This window comes from Muscardinus avellanarius (assembly GCF_963383645.1).
Source record: "Muscardinus avellanarius genome assembly, chromosome: 12".
Taxonomy (NCBI): domain Eukaryota; kingdom Metazoa; phylum Chordata; class Mammalia; order Rodentia; family Gliridae; genus Muscardinus; species Muscardinus avellanarius.
The window spans coordinates 91,782,362-91,804,754 of record NC_137798.1 but is presented as its reverse complement, the minus strand read 5'-3'; the positions used below and the strand labels follow the sequence as shown (position 1 = coordinate 91,804,754).

General features: G+C 40.2%; 1 protein-coding gene across 1 annotated transcript in view; it reads left to right on the top strand.

The window, feature by feature from the left end:
• Window positions 1–9,590: 9,590 nt before the first annotated feature.
• Window positions 9,591–22,393, top strand: part of GALC (galactosylceramidase) — a gene marked incomplete at both ends in the record, with an annotated part of 81,086 nt that continues 68,283 nt past the window's right edge. The window contains 5 exons of the mRNA XM_080707187.1: window positions 9,591–9,785; window positions 15,291–15,359; window positions 17,165–17,228; window positions 18,422–18,535; window positions 22,045–22,184. Of these exons, the coding sequence (XP_080563313.1) occupies window positions 9,591–9,785; window positions 15,291–15,359; window positions 17,165–17,228; window positions 18,422–18,535; window positions 22,045–22,184 (582 nt within the window). The remainder of the gene's footprint in view (window positions 9,786–15,290; window positions 15,360–17,164; window positions 17,229–18,421; window positions 18,536–22,044; window positions 22,185–22,393) is intronic.

Sequence of the window (22,393 nt, the reverse complement as noted above, 5' to 3'; positions counted from 1 at the left end):
ACAGATGTGTGACAAGACTCTTCCATAATGACTTCATAGTTTGGAACCAACTTTTCCAGGATGAACATGAACAAAAGCAAAGTCCTCTGATCAATGATATTAGAAGATCAAACTTCCCCCATGCAGAAAATAACACTCTCCCAACAGAAACATGCACCCTTCCTTGTCATCCAGCCAACAAGTGGCTTTCCACCTCTCCTTCCCTGTATTCCCTACTACTAACCATTTAGGAAGGCAGGGTTGAGCTTTTAACTTCTTACTTTCTGGCTGGTCAGCCACTTAAAAAGCCTTTTCTTTTTGCAAAAATCTGGTGCCATAGTACTGGCTTCTATGTGCCTTGGGCAGCAAGCCCTTCCATGATAACATAAGGAGATTTAATAAAAACAAAAAGTCTTGCATCTAATAAGCTCAGGACCCAATGGCTCACCTGTTGGGATTCTACCAAGCATTTAAAGAAGATATATTACTAATCCTTTTTAAACTCTTCCAAAAAATTACAGAATAGAAAATGCTTTCAAATTCATTCTATTACATGATATCAAAGTCAGACAAGGACACTAGGAAAGAAAAATAAAGGCCAATATCCATGATGAATATAGATGTAAAAGTCCCCAGTAAAATACTAGCAGGTCCAATTCAACAAAACATTAAAGAAGCATTCACTTCGATAAGAGGGATTTAGTCCAGCTATGGTTCAACAGCCACAATCTGCACGATATGCCAAATTAATAGGATGAAGGACAAAACCGTATGATAACCTAATAGATGCAGAAAAATATTGGGCAAAATTTAACACGCTTTCATGACAATTTTTTTTATCAAATTAAGTGAAGAAATGTAACTCAACACAATAAAGATCATATATGACAAATCCACAGCTGGCATCAAACCATATGGTAGAAATCTGTAAGCATTTCCTTTAAATCAGTAACAGGACAAAGCTGTCCCTCTTGCCACTTCTACTAAACACATACTGAAGTGTTAAGCGAGCAGTTGGTAATAAAAAGAAATAAAAACCATGAAAATTGATAAGAAAAAAGTTAAATTATCCCTATTCCTAGATAATATGGTCTTATACATGGGAAACTTTAGAGATTCCACCAAAAAAACAAGCAAAGAAAGAAAGAAAAGAAAGAAACAAACAAAAAACAGATATGATGAGAGTGACTTCGGCATCCACGATATGACAGAGGCTTCTGGCCACAATCATGTGAGTGAATTCTAGCAACTGTAATGTGAAAGCAGCTTCCAGCCACCATGATGTACAGTGATTTCCTGCTTTCATGATGTGAGCGCGACTTTCCGTCTCCGTGATAGGAGAGCAGCTTCAGGACTCCCTGATATCAGAGCGGCTTCTGGCCTCCATGATGTGGGAAAAGCTTCTGAACTCCTTCTGTAGGAACAGCTTCCAGACTCTGTGCCATTGGAGCAGTTTCCCTCCATGCTCCCTGCCGCTGCAGCCACTGACATTTATGCCCTGGAGCTGGCCCCATGGACTGAGGGAAACTGAGGCAGAGTCGCAGCGATGGTGTAACTGCCTGAAGATGACACATCTGTAAGTAATGGAATCAGAGTGGGAGCCCGGGGTATGGCGTTCGTAACTACTGCTGCACCATGTCCTCCAGAAACATAGCTAGAGGAATGCAGCAGAATTCAGTAGGTGAAGGCCGGAACATCCTTTAAACTGTGACACAGCACACTGGGCTAACCCATTCTAACACACACAAACACTCATGCATTCCACAATTATTAAATCTGGAAAGCAAAATTTTATAAGAAAATTTAAGTGAATGTCTTCATAGACTAGGGAGGTCTTTCTTAAAACAGTTCCAAAAGCACTCACATTTTAGAAAAAAAGACGGATAAATTTAGCTATGTTAAAATTTCAAATTTTTATTGCTGCTTCTCATACTTGAGCAAGATTTAGGCACATAGATATTTAGTGCCATAATGGTTCATTAAGAAAATTTTGCTATTAGATGCTTTACATAGAAAAATTATTAACTATGTCATGCTGTGTTCTATCAAGATATACCTATGCAGTTATTAAAATGAATAAACCATATTTGTGCACTAAAAAACCCCAGACCTAATAAGTAAACTTAATTAAGTTGCAGTATATAAAGTCCATATACAAAAAAAAATAGTATTTCTATACACTAAAGGAAAGTGGCTGAGAAAAGAAAGTAAGAGACCAATCCCATTTATAATAACAATAAATAAATAAATAAATATAGGAATGAATCTAATCAAAGAGCTAAAAGACATATACTGGAAACTAAAATACTGATGAAAGAGATTGAAGACACAAAGTGGGAAATATTCTATATTCATAGATTGAAAGAATTATGTCAAAATGTCCATATTATCCAAAGCAATCTATAGATGTAGTGAAATCCCAATACAAATTCCAATAACATTTTGACAGATGCAAAAAAATCCAAAAATTTAGCCAGGCATGGTAGTCCAAACTTGTAATACTAGTACTTGGGAATTTCATACAGTAGAGTCACAGGTTTGAGGACAACCTTAGCAACCTAGCAAGACCCTATTTCAAAACAAAAAAATAAAAAAGGGCTAGGGTGTAGATCAGAAGTTGAATGCCCCTCTTCAACCTCCAGTAACACACAAGGGTGCACACCCACACACATATACATAAACAAAATTTAAAAATTTGTATAAAATCTCTGAAAAGTCCAGACTACCAAAAGCAAACCTTGAGCAAAAATAACAAAGCTGGAGGTATCACCCTATCTGACTTCAAAATTATTATAAACTATAGTAATCAAAACAGCACAGAAGCTGGGTGTGGTGGCGCACGCTTGTAATCCCAGCATTTGGGAGGCTGGGACCGGAGGATCATAGTTCACGGACAGCCTCAGCTACGTGGTGAGGCCCTCCACAACTTAGTGAGACCCTGTTTCAAAACAAAGAATTAAAAAAAACAGGACAGGGGTGTAGCTTGGAGGTTGAATGCTCTTGGGTTCCATCCGCAGACCCCACCCCCAAAAAATTTAGCATGGAACTGGTATAAAAACAGAGATATAGAGAGTGGAGCAGATTCGAGAGCCCAGAAATAATATGTATTTATAGTCAAATGATTTTTGACAAAGGCACAGAGGATATATAATAAGGAAAGGCAATTTCTTTAATAATTATTATTGGGACCACTAGATATTTATATGCTGGAGTATAAAATTAGGCCATTTTCTCATACCCATTTAAAAATAAACTCAAGTAGAATTACTTAGGTGGAAGACCTAAAACTATAAAACAACTATAAGAAAATGTAGAGAAAAATCTCCCATGACATTAGGATGAGCAGTGATTTTTTTGGTATTAACCCTAAAGCAGAGCCAACAAAAGCTAAATAGGCAATCAGGATTACTTAAATAAAAAACGCTCTTATACATCCAAGGAAACAACAGAGGAAAGAGACAATCGATAGAACAGGAGAAAATGTTTGTAAAGTATAAATATAAGGTATATTTAAGTATAATATCTAAAATATATAGAAACTCAACCTAATAGCAAAAAAATAACACTGTTATAAAATGATCACAGACCTGAATGGACATTTCTTAAATGACATACAACTAGCCAACAAATATATGAAAAAAAATGCTCACCAACACTAATCACCAGAGAAATGCAAGGATGTGGAGAAAAAAAATCTATGCACATGATCGCTGGAGATATAAATTAATAGAGCCATTATGGAAAGCTATGTGGAGATTTCCCCCAAAATTGAAAATAGAACTACCATATGATTCAATAATCCCACTACCGGGAATATATCTAAAGGAAATGGAATCAATATGTCAAAGAGATATCTGCCCTACCAAAGTCATTGTTGGAATATTCATAATAGCCAAGATATGAAATCAATCTAAGTGTCCCTCAGTGGATGAATGGGCAAAGAAAGTGTGGTATAAAAACATCCCTTGAACTGTAATTTTCTTCATGCTTAGAATATGGGGTTAGATAGATGCTAATATTCTTCCCCTGGCAGAAGTGCAAAAATTAAATGAGCAGGGATAATCCAAAGGATAACTAAATATATCACAAGTTTAGCATGAGATGACAGCAAAACTTCCTGGAGTTCCATTATTAGAGCAAGTCTACACAGTAGCAATCAATCACAAACAAAAGAACTAGAGGTGGTTGGTGAAGAGAGATTTTAAACTGTGATTTTTCAACTGCATCTTCAGAACCACAGCCCCACTTTGGTAGGGCATTGGAAAAGGTTGCTGAGAGATCAAATAAAACAGGCTTACTGAAAAATGCTTATGGGTAAGTTATGGTGGCACCTCTGTCTTTCACAGCAGTCTGTCCTGTGTTGGCTAGCTGGACAAGTGGCACTTATTCTCTCCACAGTGTCCTCAGTTCTACACCAGTTCCTGCAGGCAGAGGGGCTACACATTGGGCTATAGAAGAAGTTGTACTAGTATTGGGAAGAGGTTTTAACATTTATTAATGTATCAGTATTGGGAAAGATTTCCAATTTTAAAAATATATCTTCTTTACTAAGAAAGCCAGGGCTAGCTAACAGAAATAAGGGGACTTGTAATTTACATTTTAAAGGAAAGAAGGCTGGAGCCAGGAAAGAAGGTTTCTTTACAAGTTCACACATCTTGGGGTATGAAACAAAAGGTAGAGGCCTGTGTTTGGAGACAGGATGGCTCTCCCTCCCACCCCAAATCTGGCTGGAGACAGCAGAACCAGGGTTGGAGATAAGGGGTAGCATATCTCCAGATCAAAGGACCTGCCTAGGACTTGGGTGGGATTAAAAACACTCAGTAAACTGGAGTTCTTGGGCATTTTCATTCGAATTGCCCCCCTTTGCCCTGCTCCAGCACAGGACTGTAACTATCTCTATATTTCTATCTTTTTAATAAACTTCTTTAAATCTTCAGCAACTGTCCAAGCCATGAATATTTATTCTTAGCTTAGGACAAGAATCCACGGTTTTTCTGTTTGTGTGGTGGTAGTGGGGGAATTACTTCTCCCCACACACACACCAGGCACATTTCACCCGCAACAGAAGTGACGTCGTTCATTTGCTCAGGTCTTTAATAATCAGCATAAACAAGGACAGCTGTCCTGGTGTGCGTGCAAAAAAGCAGTTCTGAAAGGCAGCACTAGTCTGCCCTATTTGCAATTTATTTGAGAAAGAGAGACTCAGTGTCCTTCAACATAGTATTTCTCTGGACATTCTGATCCAGGTACCCTTATTGTTTCCTTAACTTGGATCTGTTTTTGGAAACAGAAAAGGGGTATTTCAGGGACACTGTATTTTACGGTCCTCTTTTTCTGTAAGGATGACACATGTGTATACATCTGGTCACTCTTCGAAGATCAAAGTCGCAGGTTGGAGGAAATAACCGAGCAAGCTTGGTCATTGTCAGAGACTGCCCTGCCTCTCAGCAAGATGCTTGCCATGGGGAATCAGCCACATTGAACATGGATTTGGATTATTACAGATCAACGAAACCCAAAAAGAAGAAAACAAAAACAAATGCATCACAGCTCCCTCCATAAATAAAAAATCCAGACTAACACGAAAACAATAATAATCAATTTTTAGGATTGTCAGACATGGGAGAGAATTAAACTCAAAAGTTATGCTATTGTTAAATTTGTATGACATTATATAGGATGTAGTAACTGTTGCTCACTCTTTTACGTGCTACATGAATATCAACTCAACTGATTTCCATTATCAGTGCGTGGCCATCACCATGATCTATTTTATAGATGTAAACTGAAACCTAAGATGATAAGTAACTTAGCCATACTAACTAGGTGGTAGGAAAGAGATTTGACGTCAGGCAGTCTAGAGAGCCAACTGTTTTTATTTGCATGTACTCTTATGAAAAATCTTCACTGAGCAACATTTAATTTATTCCACAAGGTGGATTCTATTCCTAAACCATTGTCATTGTCATTTTGTAAAGTCAGAGTTAACAGAATCCCTTCATATTTTTCAGAAAGAAGTCACTGAACAGGGTGATATTATTAGCAATCGCAATTGAGCAACTTAGGTCACATTGTTTTTGTTATTATTATTATTTTTATTATTATTAATATAGGTATTGTTATTATTACTATTATTTTGGTGTTACTCAGGGCTTTTCTACCTTTGGGATACACTTCCTAGTTTCCCCCCACTATTTTTTTTTAAAGTATTTTGGGGCTGGCCGTGGTGGCGCACGCTTGTAATCCCTGCTCTTGGGAGGCAGAGACAGGAGGATCACGCAGGTTCGAAGCCAGCCGCGCGCGCTGGCTTAGGAGACCCTGCTTCCAAGTAAAAATGTAAAAATAGGTCTGGGAGTGTAGCCCGGAGGTAGAAGGGCTTCCAGGAACCCCAGTACCACCAAAAAAAAAAAAAAAAAGAAAGTATTTTTGTTTTGAAACAGGGTCTCACTAGGTCCCTGAGAATCTCCCTAGTGATTTTTAAAGTCAATTAAAAGTGAGTGAAGCTAGAGGATTGATTTGTTTTCCTTCAGAAATAACATTACTTTTTAAACTCATCTGAAATGAAAGAACTGGAACCTTTCTTTCATAATGCTTTGTTTGCCTCATTGATCCTGAAACCAACCAACGTCATCATTTTTGATAACTGCTGTAACTGCTATTTCCATTTATCTTAGATCTTTTTAGATCTTTTTTTTTTTTTTTTGGTGGTGGTGGTGGTACTGGGGTTCCTGGAAGCCCTTCTACCTCCAGGCTACACTCCCAGACCTATTTTTTATATTTTTTATTTAGAAACAGGGTCTCTTAAGCCAGCGCGGCTGGCTTTGAACCTGCGCGATCCTCCTGTCTTCGCCTCCCAAGTGCGGGAATTACAAGCGTGTGCCACCACGCCCGGCCTTTTATCTTAGATCTTGAGCAAATTTTCTATTCCAGCTTGTGCTTATTGCATTTTAATGGCAGGTTGGAAGATAGTCCTTAGAAATTTTCTTGCGTAATGGTGTCGTAAACAAGGAAAGGTCTTATTTTGCTGCTTGATAAGGCCAGTGACGCAAGAGATTGAGTGGCAGCAGAATAAAGAGCTTCATCCACTGGGCAAAGAATAGGCACATATGCACGCTTTGCTGGCAAAATGACTTCTCATTTCCAAGGAGTTGGGGAGTTACAGATACAGGATAGGAATAATGAGTGAGGGGAGAGAGGCTACTAAAAGGGGAAAACAGTCCTGTCTTTTGGGAATAGGAGATCTTCCAGGCATTCAGGCACCACCAGTTCATTTCTTACATGGTCTGGCGTTTCTGATGTTGGTGGTTGGTAAATGTCTTTAACACAAAGGTTAAAGCCAAGAAAGAAAGAGATACGTTAAGAAGGTGGAGATGTCAAGCCTTTTCATCTTGTTCCAGCCACTCTTCCATATATTTTCAGCCCCACGTGAAGAATCAATGTTTTTAGTAAGAGGACACGGGCAACTGCTATCATCATAACCTACACCACAGAGATGTTATCGATAGCAGTGCTAGTGGGAGACTAATAATATTTAGCCAAAATATGTGATCTTCAAAATTAGCATTTTTATGTCAACTAAGAGCAAGTGAAGCTAGAGGGTTTATTTAGTTTTTACCTTCATAATAGTCTCCATGGTATAGATTAGATAGAAATCTGAAACAACGAATGTTCTTTCTGGTAAGCAGTTGTCTCAATGTATGAGCTAAGAACCAGTGGCACTTCCTGAGGGTGAGGGTACATTTCTGTTAAGGATTCTGCTTCCTCTTTTAAAAAGTTCACACATTGCACACATGTTTGTGGCCTGTCTCCCAACTACAAGGGGACAGTGATGTGCTACAGCATGAAATATGCTGGCTACTGGTTTCAACTTCCTAATTTCGTGTGCGTGGTATTTTCCACTATTATCACATCACCTTGGGACTTCCCATCTGTTCACATTATCATGTGCTCCTTTTGGGCTAAATGCATATCACAGACATAAAATTTAGGAGTTAGTGGGAGGGGTAACATTCACTTCATTCTATACCCATAGCTTCCCACCATGATTGCTCCATCTCACGCTTTAAATTTTATTAGAACAAATGGATCAGGCTGAGTTCTGTCAAGTGAAAGCTACAGAAATGGAAAGCTACTAACTTTACTATAGAATATTATTGTTAGTGAGGGAAGGCGGGGTTGTCAGATATGTGCTCTATTTGGAAGAGAAGAAACTCAAGAAAATAAGTGGCTCAGACATAGGGGGACTATAGACCTTATCCAAACCAGAATACTTTTGGAGGTAAAGGGGGCATTGTTAATAATTACATTGGGACTATAGACAAAAGTTGAGACAGTAAAGAGAAAGACTGAACATAGTTATTGTCCGGTAGGAATCTAGGAATATCAGAAGGCCAGGTGTGGTTTATGGATTGCCCAGACAAGGATTTGACCTCCTCATATAATTGTCCGGAAACTTGTGGCCCACAGTCAAACCAATCAAATTTCAAACAGGTCTGTGCAAAGTTTCAGGTGTCTTAAAGCCTAAAAGTCTTTTCCTTGTCATGTTGGTGTCTCTGGGGCTTATGTGGGCACTAATAACAAATCTCATGGCTCTGCCCAGGCAGATTTTTGGAATGAGGAAAAACCTCTTTTGAATCCTTTTAAAGGATTTTTTTTTTTTTTGTGGTGGTACTGGGGTGCCTGGAAGCCCTTCTACCTTCGGGCTACACTCCCAGACTGCTTTTATATATTTTTTAAAATTTGGAAACAGGGTCTCTTAAGCCAGACAGCTGGCTTCGAACCTGTGCGATTCTCCTGTCTCTGCCTCCCAAACGCGGGGATTACAAGCCTGCGCCACCACTTAAAGCATCTTTAATTTGATCCAGTTACAAGGAATCAAAAATCCCAGGGCAATTTATAACTTTCTTAACAAGTGAGGGTTATCCATCTAGTGTCATTTCAACTAACAGGTCATTTCCCATAGAGTAAGTAAGGACATAATTCTACCTCCTTCCTCTTAGGGTCCTGGCTGCCCTCAAAGAATTAAACGGACATAAGATATACTAATAAGTAAGAAACATACTAGTGTACTTAAGTTTACGTGGCACAGAAGTTCTCATAGGGAAATGAAGGCCCAACGAAGGAGGTTAGGGCAATCACTTTTATATTTCCGAAATGTGATGGGACTGAGGGGGTAGAATATTTAATTGGCTAGAGAAGTGATTGGGAAGACAGGGGTCAGTTTGACCAGAATTGTTTGCAAAGAGTTCCTTGACTTCATCTTTCTTCCATATGGGAATTTCACCTTCTGCTTTTAAAACACTGCGTGAAGGTCAGAGCCTGCACCTGGCTTTTCTTTTTTTTAGGCGCTTTAAATTCAAAACAGTCAACAGTCCAGAGAAGCAAATGTTGAGGTGACATACTCTTATCACCTTCAAGGCTAAAAGCCCTGGACACAGCAGAGCAGTTAGAGTCAGCTCGCCCTGCCTTTCCTCGACCTCACTGCGGCTGCGCACACTGCCCGCCGCCCACACTCAAGATGGCGGGCCCAGAGTCAGCAGCCTGCCGCCCTTCTCCAACATGGCGGCGAGCGGACCCGCCTCCGCACTCGCCGGAGTCATGTGACCCACACAATGGCTGAGAAGCCGCGGGAGGCTTCCCGGCAACGCGCGGTGGAAGTGATGACGGCCGCCGCGGGTTCGGCGGGCCGCGCCGCGCTTGCCCTGCTGCTGTGCGCGCTGTCGGCGCCCGGCGTCGCGTACGTGCTCGACGACTCCGGCGGGCTGGGCCGGGAGTTCGACGGCATCGGCGCGGTCAGCGGCGGCGGGGTGAGCGAGGGGCGGCGGGAGCGCGGGCGCCGCCCCACCCTCGGACGCGCGCACGCGCGGCCCCGCGCCCGCCGTCCTCCCTCGGGGGCGCGCGCGCGGACGGCCGGGGGGCGCGGAGGACGAGCCCGGGAGCCCTGGGCGCGCTCGCGAGGGCCTCGGCGCGCCCCCGGCAGGTGGCCGGTGGCGGGAGAGGCGCGGCGGCCCGCGACGCCCTTGGGATGCTCAGCCTCGTCGCCCCCAGAGGCCCGAGCGCTCTGGGCGCCCGTGTAGGGAGTGGGTGGCCTAGGGTCAGACGCCCCAAGGCACTAGAGCGGCCCGGAGACCCCGCCTGAGGCTTGATTTGGAGGAACGACTGCTAAGCTCAAGTCCTTAGGACGATGTGAGGGCTGAAATACCTGGGACCTTCTCTGCTTTCGCGGGAGGCTGCTCCAGTGGTCTGGGGTTGCCGCCCCGGGTCCAGTACCCCGGGCAGGCCCGTGCCGCGCCGCTGCTGGCCCCTTCCCCACCGGGGCGATGGGCAGCGTTGGCGCCTAGAGGGTCCTAAGAGTCACCAGGTGTGCTTGTTAAAACGTAGAATCTGTCTGTCTTTCCCCATTCTGACTTTGTTCTTCTGAGCAGGTTGAGGGTCTGCATTTTAACAGATTCACTAGTTGTTTTGTTGTTGTTGTTGTTGTTGTTGTTGTTGTTGTTGTTGTTGTTGTTATTGTTTGAGGTACTGGGGATGGAAACCAGGGGCATTCTGCACCCACGCCATAACGCCAGCCCAATTTTTTATTCTTTATTTGAAACAGGTTCTCACTAAGTTGCAGAGGGCCTCGCCCCGAGGTTCTCTGCGAACAGCGAACTCCTGTCTCAGCCTCCTAAGTACTGGGATTACAAGTGTGTGTCACCACGCCCAGCTTCACTAGTTAATTTTTATACAAGGTATTGGGAGGTATTTTTTATTTCTCATTCAAGGATCTCAAGAGCAAGAGATTAAAACAAATTTAAACTTACATGTTGTTGAGGATGTAGGGAAAAAGGAACCCTTATGTACTTAACCGTTGGCGGGAATGTAAGTCAGTAAAGCCGCAATGAAAATAAGTGTGATCAGTGTGGATGTACCTAAAAAAAAAAAAAAAAAAAAAAAAAAAACCCTAAAAACGACCGTATGATACAACCATACAATTCTTCTGCATATAACCTGAGGAATTAAGGTCACTATGCTATGGGGGTTTCTGTATATAAAAATATACATTTTTAACGAGGCACAATTCACAATAGCCAAGTTTATGGAATTAGCCTATGGTTTCCGTCAACAGATGAAGGGAGAAATAAAAGGACCCCCTTCCCCCCCAACACAGTGGAGTACTACTCAGCCAAAAAGAATGAATCATGTCGTTTGTAGGGAAATGGATGGAACCGGAGAGCATAATGTTAGGTGAAAAAGTCAGACACAAGTATCACGTTTCCTCTTGTGGAATCTATGGGGGGAAAAGGGCTACATTAAAGGAGCAGGAAGACAGAGAAGAGGAAGGGGTTGAGGAAGGTAAGGGTGGAATAGATGTGATCAAAGTGTATTATTTGTATCAACGTGTATGCTACAACGAAACGCATTTTATAAAATTATAATGCACTAATAAAAATTTAAGCCTGGCGTGGTGGCACAACAGGCTTGTAATCCTAGTACTTGGGAGGCTGAGACAGGAGGATTGCAGCCTCAGCTACTTAGTGAGGCCTTTTGCAACTTAATGAGACTCTGTTTCAAAATAAAGAATATAAAATAGGGCTCGGGGTGTAGCTTGCAGGTAGAATGCCCCTGGGTTCAATCCTTAGTACCGCAAAAAAATAAAATAATAAATAAAATAAAAAATTTAGAGTAGTTTTAGATTTACTAAAAAGTTATGAAGGCAATAGAGTATTTTATACACCCCTTAGCCACTTCTCCATTACTAGCACCCAATATTAAAATGGTTCTGTTTGTCATAACTAATATTGGTAAAATTTTTACCAAAGTCCATATTTCTTAAGCTTTCCTTAGTTTTGACTTCTTACACTTTTCTTTTCTTTTCTTTCTTTTTTTTTTTTGGGTGGTACTGGGGTTCCTGGAAGCCCTTCTACATCCGGGCTATGCTCCCAGACCTATTTTTACATTTTTATTTGGAAACAGGGTCTCCTAAGCCAGTGCGAGAGGCTGACTTCGAACCTGCCCGATCCTCCTGTCTCTGCCTCCCAAGCGCGGGGATTACAAGCGTGCGCCACCATGCCCGGCCGACCTCTTACACTTTTCGAGTTTCAGCTAGGATACCACAGTACCTGATTGGTACCTCATCTTTTTTCTGAGCGATGACATCTGGAGTGAGTGAGTGAGTTCTGTGGACATTCCAGAGGATTTATTTGCAAAGACACAGGAAGGCCATTTTAGCTTTATGCATAATTGCGAATGGGCACAGCTGGTCCTTCCCTTGGTTCTTCGGACATGCCAGCAGGTGCCTCCAAGCCTGGAAGCTTTCCTCACTGGCATGATTGTTCTTGGCACCTGACAGTATTTACTTGTTCCAGCCCAAGTTCTTTGTCATTTCTGCCTTTGTTTTACCTCTTTCTGTTTATAACTTTTGGGCCCATGAGGCTGAGCGCTGAGGGCTTTTGAATGCTGCCAAAACTTTGAATGAGGCAGGTTTTTTGTTTTGTTTTTGACCAGGCAGCCCAGATTACATTGAGGACTAATTTTGTTGAACTCCTAAACTTCTGATCTCATTGGGTTGAGTCAGATAGTAATTGCATCTCAGAACAAGCTTGAATGCTACTTGCTTGTATGTGATGGGTCAGCCTGGAGCCTGATGGCAGAGATGGCATGTTGGGGGAACCACGCCTTTTGATATTTATTTATTTACACTTTTATTCCTAATTTTCATCCCTGTTAACAGGGCCTGCTGCATATTTCAGGGGAACCTGTGGGCTAATGAAGTAATGCATTTGCTTTTCACTGCTCTCATTCTCTTTTTATATATTTGGTCTAAATCTGAAATACCCAGTATTTGATAAAATGAGGCTCTAATATCTCTTTTTATATCTTTACCTGTGATTTTAAATCTAGTGTATAAGCTTACTAAAAGGTGGAAATCTGTAGTTCTTTTATGTTTATTTAGCTCAATTTAAAATGATTAAAATAAGAATCATTTTATAACCCAGGATAAGAAATATCTGTCTAATTTGATGAAATATCTAATAATTATCAGTGTGCTTAATAATATTGTGTTACTTATTTTAGAAGCTTAATAAATACTGAATGAAACTGGTTGAACCACTATATTTGCATACCAGTTTAAATGTGTGTGTGTGTGTGTGTGTGTGTGTGTGTGTGTGTGTGTGTAAGTAACTCGGGGTACCTAGTACAGCTTGTGGTAGGACATGTTTAGAATGCTCTTATTTAATCTTCATTTCATAGAGAAGGCCTTGGGTTCATTGGTTAAGAATGCGGGCCCTGGAAGGTTGTCTGGCATATGCTGGGCACGCTTTTCACTGGATAGCCTTGGAAAATTATTTAACTGCTCTTTCTTTTCTTTTCTTTTCTTGGGATGCAATGGTCCCTGGCATTGTGAGGATATATGTAAAGTCCTTAGGACAATATCAGGTTTTAGGGATTAGGGAAGAGGAAGTTATTTCAAGGCCTTTTTTTTTTGGTATATATATATATATATATATATATATATATATATATATACACACACATATATATATACACACATATATATATCATAAATATATGTATATATACAAATATATGTATATATACTATATATATATAAATATATATATAAAAAATATATATATAAATTTTTTTTTTGGGTGGTACTGGGGTTCCTGGAAGCCCTTCTACCTCCAGGCTACACTTCCTATTTTATATTTTTTTAATTTGGAAACAGGGTCTCTTAAGCCAGCGAGGCTGACACTTTGAACCTGCATCTCCTGTTTCCGCCTCCCAAGCGTGGGGATTACAAGTGTGTGCCACCACGCCCGGCGCTGAATGAAGAAATAATTTTACCAAGGGTTCTTCCTGGTCTTACAAATAGCTTCAGGCCTTATTCAGGCAGTGCGAGTAACACTTTGTTATTGCTTGATGGTACATTTGACATTGGTTATGTTGCCCTTGACTAATGCTTTTGCATTCAGTGTGGCTATGGGTTTGCAATAGCATAGTAACATGATGTGTTTGTCTAAGGTGGGCACTTTCCGTGTTAAAGGGAGAAGTGTACAGAGAGCAAAATAACCCCAAACAGTAGAATACACAGTTCTGATGGCATAATACAAGGCATGAGGAATTGCTGAGTAGGGTCAGAGATTTGTTAGCGTGCATAATACAGCATTCATTTTAAAGTGGGCCAACTTTGACATTTGAGCCTCTGCTAGGCTGTAAGCTCTTTGAGAACAATATATTTAAAAAGAGATGTACAATGCCTGGCATTCATCAAGAGCTTGTTATGTGCTGGAAACTGCTAATTTTTATGGATATCTTATATTTTAGTCTGCATGAATATGATAACTCACTTTACAATAATTTGCTCATAGTCACTTCGCTTGTAAATGAGAGAATCAGGGTGTCAGCTCCATTTGCCTCAGAGCTTCCTATGTTGCCAAGGTCAGAGCAAAAAAAAAAAAAAAATACAAGATATTTAATGCTATTGAATAACAAAGAATGAGGAAATGAACTTGAGTAAGACACAGTTTGTGTCCTTGAGGAACTTAGAAGTGAGTTAGAAAAGAGAAATAGTGATTAGGGTACAGAGTTAAAAATTGAAGGTTGATCCCCAGAGAAGTCAAGTATTTTCCCCTGTCATATACCTGACTTTCTGGCTTCCAAGCCTAGGGACGTAGTATTGTGTCATGCTAAAAACTGCCTCTTTTATTTCCCTTGCTTGTATTTCCTCCCAAAGGATAGATTTTCAGATACTGGTTTGGTGATTTCTTTCAAGCAGTTTTCTGTAGGGTGCCTGTACTTTCTGCATGTCTTCCTATTGTTTCTGAGGTCAGTCTTGTGTGAGGTTTCCTTAGTAAGGTCTGGCCTGGAGAGTCATTGTATAGTTGTGTGTAATAGTTACAAAGGTTGAAGAAAGTAGTGCTTCCATTTAGCAATGCTGCTTAGATTATTTTCTGTAAGATGTTGAGGGGTAAAAATATCTGAGATTCGTTCCATTCATCTTAGCCCTGAGATATTGTTGACAAATGGTCATAAGATAGGAAATCCAAATTTCAAGATAATTTTGAGCCAACAACAGCCTTAGCAAGCTTACCTCCCAGCCAGTCCACATCCCAGCCGAGGGCAACCTTTTCATACTTGGATAAACAATAGCCCAGTGACTGGCAAAGCAAGTTTAGGCAAAACTACCCGGGAAAGGACTTTCCACGGCTACATTTTGCCAAAGGACTGGCTGAGTTGGAACACGCCCAGTCGTGTGCATGGACACTAGACAATTGTTTGCAGATATATTGTTTATTCATGCTTTTGGGAACTTTTATTTTTTTCAGGCAACCTCCCGACTTCTAGTAAATTATCCAGAGCCCTATCGTTCTGAAATACTGGATTATCTCTTTAAGGTAATGGAGAAAACTAATTATTTAATGGTTCCTGTGGTATTTTAAAATTCACCATAGCCACATTATAGAAAAACCCGCAACAGACGAATGGGTATAGAAAATGTGGTATTGTTGGGCCAGGATTATGTGGGGATGAGGAGAGCCACATACCAACAGATTATTAAAAATTTATTAAAATAATTGAGAAGAATTTAGCATAAAAAGCAAAATTACCAGCTAGCTATGCTACAGCTCTTGTGCCAATTATTAGAGCTGCGTGCCCCTCCAGTCAGCCAGGCCCCTTTTTATAGAGGAAAACCCATAAAAATCCTTAACTATATTTGACCTTTTCCTTATTGGCTGAGCCCCCTTAACTGAGACAGGTATCAGTTTTTGGTTGGCTAGCCCCCTCTTAGGTCCATATCTAGAAACCAGTTTGTCTTCTTAGTTTTTCCCAGGGGAGGGGTGGAACTTTGTACTGTGCAGTTTACCTGAGTTTTATCCACGAGGAGGAACAGTGGTGATTACATTCAAAGGGCAGTTACAATTTCAGGAAGGCATAGATTAAAAGGTTACAATTTCAGGAAGATGGTGCAAAGGTTGAACAGGGTCCTGCAGGTACCTACAGCACTGAGTTTTATACAAGATAGAGTCACAGGTTGGGCCTTCAGTATATATACACAATGGAATTCTACTCAGCCAAAAAGAAGAAAAAAAATGATGTCGTTTTCAGGAAATGAATAGAACCATACAATATTATGCCAGGTGAGATTAGTTATTCTCAAAGTCAGTGTTTTCTCACATCTGTGGAAGCTAGAGAGAAAATAAGAAACGACAAGGGACTTTAAATAATGTAGAGCTGGTGTGGTGGCGCACGCTTGTAGTCCCTGCATTCAGAAGGTGAAGACCTGAGGATTGCTGTTTGCAGCCTCAGCTACTTAGTGAGGCCCTTCACAACTCAGTGAGACCCTGTTTCAAAAATAAGAAGTCTAGGCCGGGCATGGTGGCGCACGCTTGTCATCCCCGCGCTTGGGAGGCAGAGACAGGAGGATCGCGCAGGTTTGAAGCCAGCCGCGCGCGCTGGCTTAGGAGACCCTGTTTCCAAGTAAAAATGTAAAAATAGGTATGGGAGTGTAGCCCGGAGGTAGAAGGGCTTCCAGGAACCCCAGTACCACCAAAATTAAAATTAAAAATAAAAATAAAAAGACTAAAATAATAGGGCTGGGGTGTAGCTCGTAGGTACAATGCTCCTGGGTTTCCATCCCCACCATCACACACACACACACACACACACACACACACACACACACACACACACACACACAAATGCATAAAGAGTCTTGTAGAACAGTTGGAGTTGGAGGAGAGATAGAGAGGGGGTATGGGGAAGGATTGAAGAAAGATCAGCTCAAATAATAGTGTGGCAATATGTGAAGGTATTACTAGCGATCTCACTAACTCCTGTGGGGAGGCAGGAGGGGCCCGGGCTGGGATGTGGAGGGGAATACACAGAGACCTATGTGCATGTAGTTGTTATCACATTGAACCTCGCTATGATGTATCATTGCAATGCACTAATAAAACCATTAAAAAAATATTTGCTATATGTAGCAGTGAAAAAGCATATGGTGAATTTCAGCCATAGAATTTATCGGCTTCATAATTCTAATTTTTTAAAATATGGCAAATTAATTTTGGAATAAGCTGCAATTTAAAGTTTTGCTTTTGTTTTCTCATCTGTAAAACACCAAAGACAATTATTAGTAGTTGTTTTGAGGTTTTTATACAATAAAATGCAGTGTTAATACTGTTCTTTATTTCCACAGCCAAACTTTGGTGCCTCTTTGCATATTTTAAAAGTCGAAATAGGTGGTGATGGGCAAACAACAGGTAGGAATATTTGAGAAATAGAACTCCTTCAACATTTTAGTCTACACTTAATGTTATGGAATATGATTTCAAAATATAAGTGACACCAACTCTTTTGAGGTTGATTGTTGCTTAGTAGATTGTTTCTTAGTTTTTAAATTTTTTTTACCTGCCATTATTTAAAAAAAAAATATACAGAGGCCAGGCATGGTGGTCCGCTCTTGTAATCCCATTACTTGGAAAAAGAATCATTGTAATTTTGTAGAGAACATGCAAGGTGCTAAATCTTCAGCCTTTTTGGCCACCATTTTGATTGGCTTTGTGTTATATATGTTATCAATCAGTAGTTTATAGGCCTTTGGTTTCAAAGAAGAAGAAAAATATAATTAATTCTCTCTACTAGTAGATATAGCTTATTTTTTATAGGCCAAATTCTATAATAATTAACTCTAGAGTGTTTCTTTATATATTTGTCTTCCTGATAGTGATTTAGAAGTAATTTTTTTTTTTTTTTGGTGGTACTGGGGTTCCTGGAAACCCTTCTACCTCCAGGTTACACTCCCAGACCTATTTTTATATTTTTAAAATTTGGAAACAGGGTCTCTTAAGCCAGCGAGGCTGGCGTCAAATCAGTGTGATCCTTCTCTCTCCACCTTCCAAGTGCCGGGATTATAAGCGTGTGCCACCACGCCCGGCTGGAAGTCATTTTTTAACAGATGTATCTGTGAGGTGGTATTAGTGTTTATTTTGAAAAAAAGTGGAAATCAAAACCTCTGAACGTTGCTGCCTCAGGGGTCAAATTATAGGACATGAATCTTTGGGGACCATTCTAGATTCAAACCATAACATTTTACCATCTTCAAGTTATGTAAGATTATTCTTGCTGGGCATGGTGGCACCCACTTGTAATCCCAGCACTTGGGAAGCTGAGATAGGAGGATCTCAGGTTTGTGGCCAGCCTTAGCTACTTAGTGAGGTCCCCTGCAACTTAGATTTTGTTTCAAAAAAAATAAAGAAATAAAAGTAGGGCTGGGGGTGTAGCTTGGAGGTAGAATGTCCCGCCTAGGTTCCCTCAGTACCACAAAAGAAGAAAAAGAGATTATTCTTATTTGCCCAACTTAAGGATTGGTAATGAAGTACTACTTTTGTGAAGTGTGTGTGTACGTGTGTCCCTAGGAAGCACTATTCTCGGATCATTTCCTTCCTCTTTTCAGATGGCACTGAGCCCTCCCACATGCATTATACACTAGATGAGAATTACTTCCGAGGATACGAGTGGTGGTTAATGAAGGAAGCTAAGAAGAGAAACCCCAATATAATACTTATGGGTAAGAAGTGAAGTTTGCAATGCTTCTGTAGACTCTGACTTTCAAATTTTGAATCATGATGGTAGAATCTCTACTAATACTGAAATACTAATAATATTGTTAATACTACCAGTATTCTACTAGCAGCGAATGTGCCAAGAATGAGCTTTCTCTGCTTTTGAATATTATGTCAATTTTTTTTTTTTTTTTTTTGTGGTACCGGGGATTGAACCCAAGGACATTTTATCTTTGAACTATATCCCCAGCCCTACTTTTTTTAATTTTTTATTTTGAAACAGGGTTTCACTAAGTTATGGAGGGCCTCATGAAATAGCTGAGCCTGACAGCTATGATCCTCCCTCCTCTCTCAGGCTCCCAAGTACTGAGATTACAAGAGTGTGCCACCATGCCCAACAGTTTATGGTCAAGGTTTTACTCCTTCTGGAATCAGGTATTATTCTTCTTGTTTTATCGAAGAAGCAGTGGATGTTTAGAGAGGTTATGCCAGTGACCTAAGGTCACAGTCAGTAAGTGGCAAAATCAGGTTGAGAGTCCAATTCTATTCTGTTTTTTTCCTGATAAACTACTAACCTCGACAAAATCTCTCATCAAAACTTGTGAAAGGGCAATGCTATTTATAAAATTGTATATTAAATGTGGACGACTCCATTTTTAGAAGAGGTGCATACAGAGGCATTCTTACTTGTGATACGTAGGTCCCTGCTCCAGGGTCCAGGGATACTGAGCAGTGCAGTCCCCGGTTCTTGCCTTTACTGCCCTTAGGTTCTACTGCCAAGGTCACTGGATGGTTAGTCAGGTGAGACTACATTCATTTCACAGTTGTGTTGGCAATGCATACAGTCTCTAAAGCCTTTCAAACATCCAAAGTGGTGAGACACTTTCACTTGAATTTGGCATTTTGAAACAAGATTTATATTTAGACTAAATTAAGTAAAATTACTGATCCATTTTAAAGACTGGCTTTCAAGTTATTTAAAAAATAATTTTCTCAATAAGAGTAATATTTTTCACATAAAAACAAAACAAAATTTGAAGAGTGAGTATGTTCTTTCAAACAGACTTCAGTGAGATTCCAGAAGTGTTTTGAACAATGAAAGCATCATTGAATTGAGAACATACTTGCCCACTGGGCTGTTTCCAAGGTCAGATCTCATTTAAATGTAGAAAATCTGTGTTCCAACAAAAACTTACACGAGGCCAGGCACACTCTTGTAATATAAACATTTGGGAGGCTGAGACTGGAGGATCATGGTTCGTGCACAGCCTCAGCTACCACTTAATGAGGCCCTTTATAATTCAGTAAGACCCTGCTTCAAAATAAAGAATAAAAAATAGGGCTGGGGGTAGAGCTCAGAGGTAAAATGCCCCTGGGTTCCATTTCCAGTACTGCAAAAACAACAACAACAACAACAACAACAACAACAACAAAACTTACACATAGAAGTCCTTCAGATTGTATTTAGGCTTTCATTGTTTTCAAATGTTCCAATGTTATAATGTCATACTTTTGATGTAATGTATTTAATTTAGAAGAATAATATTTGACCTTCTTTTTATATATTTTTTGTGGTATTGGGGATTGAACCCACAGGTATTCTACCTCTGAGCTACACCTCAGCTCTATTTTATTTTTATTTTGAAACAGGGTATTGCTAAGTTTCTGAGGCTGGCCTAGATTTTTTTCAGTGGTGAACTAGATTAGTAATGTACATAGCAGTTAACTGTTTACCTTACTTTAATATGTTACTAACTGAGGATTCAAAATTATAATTAGTACTTTTCTTTTATTCTCATTCTTTTTTAGTTAATAATCAGGGTTATTGGAAGAATATAGACTTGTTTGGTGTATATCTTTCTTTTCTTTTAGGTACTGAGGATGAAATCCAGGGGCATTCTACTTCCGAATGACACCCTCCAGCCCTATTTATTTTTATTTATTTATTTTTACTTTGAAACAGGGTCTCACTGAGTTGCAAAGGGGCTCACTAAGTAGCTGAAATTGTCATCAAACTGTCATCCTCCTGTCTCTGCCTCCCAAATGCTGGGATTACAATCAGGCCCACCACGCCGGGCTTTGTTGTATATCTTTTAACAGAAGTATATTTCCCTGTTTACTCACTGACATTTATATTGATTTAAGTTAAAAAAAACTAATTTTGCTCAATTCGATTGCCTGACTTATTAATATTTCAAATATCTCTATATTGTAAGAAGATATATTTATGAGTGAAAAATTTGTAAGAAGATATATTTATGAGTGAGAAATCTGTGTTATACTTACCTTCTGGGGTAGTTTAGCATGATCTTTCAGAACTCTTAATTTGGCCTGAAAAAACAGAAATTCAATATTGAACATTTGAAATTATGGGATCTGACTCTAGGTGTCAATAAGAAATTATTACAGATTTGAAGGGATTTTAAGAGTTTGTGTTATATACTCTTTCCTTTTGGTAAGATTTGTAATGGTTTTTTGCTTACTGATGTGTGTGTGTGTGTGTGTGTGTGTGTGTGTGTGTGTGTGTGTGTGTGTATTGTTTTCAATAGTGCTGTTACCAGAGTTAGGGAAAAAGCCCCAGCTCCATCCCAGTGGTCCAGGTTTGGCCACTTGTCCCAAAAGTCAGCTGAAGAGTAGAACAGCAGAGAAGGCAAGAAAGGAGCTTTATTCATTGTGGCCACGTAGGGAGAATGGAGAGACCAGCTGACCTAGTATCTGTTTCTAGGACCTGAGAAGAGCTTTGAGGTTTTAGTAAAAAGGGACAAAGACAAGCACTGGGAGTTCTCATAGCTGGCAGCTAAGGCAGTATTGTTGAGCCTGTGGTTTGATGGGCACCCCGCCATTTCCTGACTGGTTTTGCAAGGTCCTGCTGACTCTGGGCCTGAGGAGTCAGTTTGCTTCCCATCATGAGGTGATTGCTCTGGCTCTAGGGGGGCAGCCCCAGTTCCCCTCATTATCATCCTCATGAGATCTGCCTACAAGGCATGCCGGAGAGAAGGACTCAGGATGAGAGGAAAAGTCAGAAAGGCAAGATGGAGTTAATTCCTTCAGGTTTAAGGCAATGACTAGAGACTTGTAGGTGCCATTTAGGAGGAGGTCTGGGTCAGGAAGAGTGATAATCTATTGATTATAATGACCTGCTAATATATATATATATATATATATATATATATATATATATATATATATATATATTTTTTTTGTGGTACTGGGGTTCCTGGAAACCCTTCTACCTCTGGGTTACATGCCCAGACCTATTTTATATTTTTATTTGGAAACAGGGTCTCTTAAGCCAGCCTCTCTGGCTTTCAACCAGCGCGATCCTCCTGCTTGCGCCATCATGCCCAGCATGATCTGCTAAACTAGAAAATAAATACCTTACTCTTATCTTGGTGCCTTTAGAGAACACTCCCTAAATGATTAACATGTCTCTGAGAGTTGCTGCTCTGCCCTGTCCCAGAGTCAGGTCAGTACTGCTTCACCTGCCCATTTGCTTTTTTCCTTCTCTCTCCAGGGTTGCCCTGGTCATTCCCTGGATGGCTGGGAAAAGGTTTCAACTGGCCTTATGTAAATCCTCAGCTGACTGCATACTATGTCGTGAGTTGGATTCTGGGCGCCAAGAAGCATCATGATCTGGACATTGATTATATTGGAGTTAGTAATGTATTTAAAATATAATTTGTAATTTTCAAAAGTCATCGTATTCTGTGGCCTTTGTCAACTAACCATTTTGTGTCATGAGACTAATCTGTTCTATTGGTATCTGGTAATAACACAGATTAATTACATGAAACCTTTTATTACTCTTCTTTGTCCATCAAATTCTTTCCACTTTTAAAAGCTGTACCGAGTGTATACCCTCT